General features: G+C 53.1%; 1 protein-coding gene across 3 annotated transcripts in view; it reads left to right on the forward strand.

Annotated features, from left to right (window-relative positions):
- Positions 1-2,758, forward strand: part of RERG (RAS like estrogen regulated growth inhibitor) — a 156,146-nt gene extending 153,388 nt beyond the window's left edge. For all 3 annotated transcript variants that reach the window (XM_019544504.1, XM_019544503.1, XM_019544505.1), the window contains exon 5: positions 1,928-2,758. In XM_019544504.1, coding sequence (XP_019400049.1) covers positions 1,928-2,335 — 408 coding nt within the window. In that variant the 3' untranslated portion in view covers positions 2,336-2,758. The remainder of the gene's footprint in view (positions 1-1,927) is intronic.
- Positions 2,759-2,858: the final 100 nt, after the last annotated feature.

The raw sequence follows: 2,858 nt of genomic DNA on the forward strand, positions 1-2,858 counted from the left end.
CCCCCAGGCACTGTGGCCCTCCCTCCCAATCCACAGCCCCTATCTACCCCGCAACTTGCTCCCTCCCCTGCCCCCCAGACATGGGCCCAGCTGCGGTTCTCTTGCCCATTGCTTTGAGGCTCTGAAAAGTGCCAGCCCCTGCTGTTTTGCTCCCTGCACCTGTGCCCAGGCCCCAGTGGTCCCTATGCCTTTCCCTGGAAGTCCTTGGCTGGGCTCAGGGACTGGGCTGGGCCTGCCTCTACTTGGGCAAGACCCTTCCCCTCAAGGCTGGCCTCCCCCTGCACAGGCTGCTCCAGTCTCTTCTACCTGGAGCACCCCACTGCCCCCCCCAATCTCTCGCTCGCTCGCTGTCTGTCTCTCTGCCACACCCCCCCATGCTGCCACCTCCAAGCCATCAAACACACAAACCTGGCTGCCACCTCAATCCACCCCTTACCCTTCACCCCACCACCACCCCAGCTCATCACCTCCCCCTCCCCACAGGTGGTTCCTGGGACCAGGAGCCCGCCCAGGTTAGGGCCACATGTCCCAGCAAGCATGGGGCTGGGCTGCTATGCAGAAGATGCTGGTGCGGTTAGGGCTCCTGCTGACTGGTCCTGTCCCATCTGGTGGCTGGGCGTGCAGGGACCACACTCCCCCTCTGGGGCTGGTGAGCCTAGTGGCGCCCTGGGTTGGGCAGGGTGGCGGGCAGGGTGGCATACAGGCTGGGTGTGCCACTCCTCCCCTCCCCATATCCCACACCCCCTGCCACTGCCTCTAGCACTAGCCCCAGTGGAGCCACCAGCAGCCACTGCAGCCACATAATGTGGTGCAGCAGTGTATTGAACTGTGGGGTAGCAGCCACCAGCACAAAGGCTAGGCAGCAGTCACCTAACGCCTGGGCTCTGGTCCCTGCCTTGGCTGGGCAGCACTCCCAGCCCCAACCAAAGCTCCCAACCCTGCCCTGAGGGCACCCAGCCTGGCAGACAGGGGTGCAGCGTGCACTCCCTCCTGCACTGTGCCACCACTGTCCCAGCTGGGCAGCGCCTCCAGCCCCAACATGAGCCTAGTCAGGACAAGTCATGGTGGGACAAGCCTGTTGTCATCCCGGTCCAGGCCCATGACATGGGACAGAGTCATCACTGCCCACACACCCCTTCCCTGTCCCCTGGCCACCCTGCTGGCTCTACACACAGGCCCCAGATTCTCCCAGCAGTGTGACCCTCACCCATCCCACTGGGGCCCCAACCCCAAAAAGCCCTCCTTGCTCCAAAGGCCACAGGAGGGAAAGTGAATCTGCCCCAGCCCTGGCTGACTCATTTTTAGGCCTCACCCCCACCCCTTCCAGACAGGGTTTAGGGTTTCCTACCCTTTTGCAAGTGGCTCTTGCAGGATGGAAGTCTGCCAGCTTGCAGAGAGCTACTTGCAAAAGGGGAAACCCACACTTTTCTCCTTTAAAAGGGGAAAATCCACATTTTTCCATGGGAAATGGAAAACTTGGATCCCTGATGATCATACACTATGGTCAGCATCACATGGCCGCACCACAGTTAAGTTGTACCAGCCGTCACATAAATATGAGCTAGCAAGCTTGAAGACAGAGTGGATTCTGCCTACCCTTGGTCATCTTTAAGTCATTGCCAGGCTATGGTAGGTTTACACCATCTACTAGTGAACAATTCCACTCACTAGTGAATAATTCTTAAAACCTGACATTACACTGCCTTTTGTGGTCTTCTACATTTCTGGAAGAGTGGGCATACATGCCATGAAATCACAAAGAGCTGTGATTTATATGCATTGTGCAAGGTAGATGCAGCTTGTACAGACATTGAGAACTAGACTTGTGGGAAGTACATTCTCCTGAGGGAATTGTATTTGTTTCTCAAGCTGCATTCAGTTGGTATATGTACTTTAACCTAAAACTCTTGTCCTTCTTTTTGAACAGGAGGATGCTATTCAGAAAGAAGGACATGTACGATGGGGTGAAGGTTTTGTACTGGTTTATGACATCACTGACAGGGGCAGCTTTGAGGAAGTGCTACCACTGAAAAACTTGCTGGATGAAGTTAAAAAGCCTAAAAACGTTACTCTCATCCTAGTGGGAAACAAAGCTGACCTGGATCATTCCAGGCAGGTCAGCACAGAAGAGGGTGAAAAGCTGGCCACAGAACTAGCATGCGCTTTTTATGAGTGCTCTGCTTGCACTGGTGAAGGCAACATCATGGAAGCCTTCTACGAGCTCTGCCGTGAGGTGCGGCGTCGGAAGATGGTTCAGGGCAAGACTCGGAGACGGAGCTCCACCACCCATGTCAAGCAGGCCATTAACAAGATGCTGACCAAAATCAGCAGCTAAGAGAGTGGTGTTAAAGTAGCAAAATGTTACAGAGCAGTTTGGTTTGGAGTTGGGAGGAGGCAGCCAGATCACATGATTGATGCTTTATTTTTTAATGGGGAAACAAAGAGAAAACAATGCACAATTCCCTTTTTGAGTAACATAAGCCTAGATTTTTTCCAGCTTTAAATGATTTTAGAGTGTTTGTGTCCACTCTACATTATTTCTGTCCGACATTGAAGAGATATTCTAAAGGACTGGATGACTCAGGGGATGGGTAATGAGACAGCACCTTATGCCTCTAGGTTGCTGACTCCAGTACAACCCAGATTGTATGAAACAGAGTCATTATCATTCAAGAGCTTTTCAGTAGTCTATGGAAAATAAGTCTCCATCTCGCCATGGTCATCACAATTTGGATTTCTCAACAGAGACCAAGGACCCAAATCATAGAATCACAGAAGTCGAGTCGGAAGGGACCTTGTAGATCTTCAAATCTGACCCCCCGCCTGGCAGGAGAAAAGACTGGACTCAAATGAGTCCA

The sequence above is a fragment of the Crocodylus porosus genome, unplaced genomic scaffold (assembly GCF_001723895.1).
Source record: "Crocodylus porosus isolate Cpor-Errol unplaced genomic scaffold, CroPor_comp1, whole genome shotgun sequence".
Taxonomy (NCBI): domain Eukaryota; kingdom Metazoa; phylum Chordata; order Crocodylia; family Crocodylidae; genus Crocodylus; species Crocodylus porosus.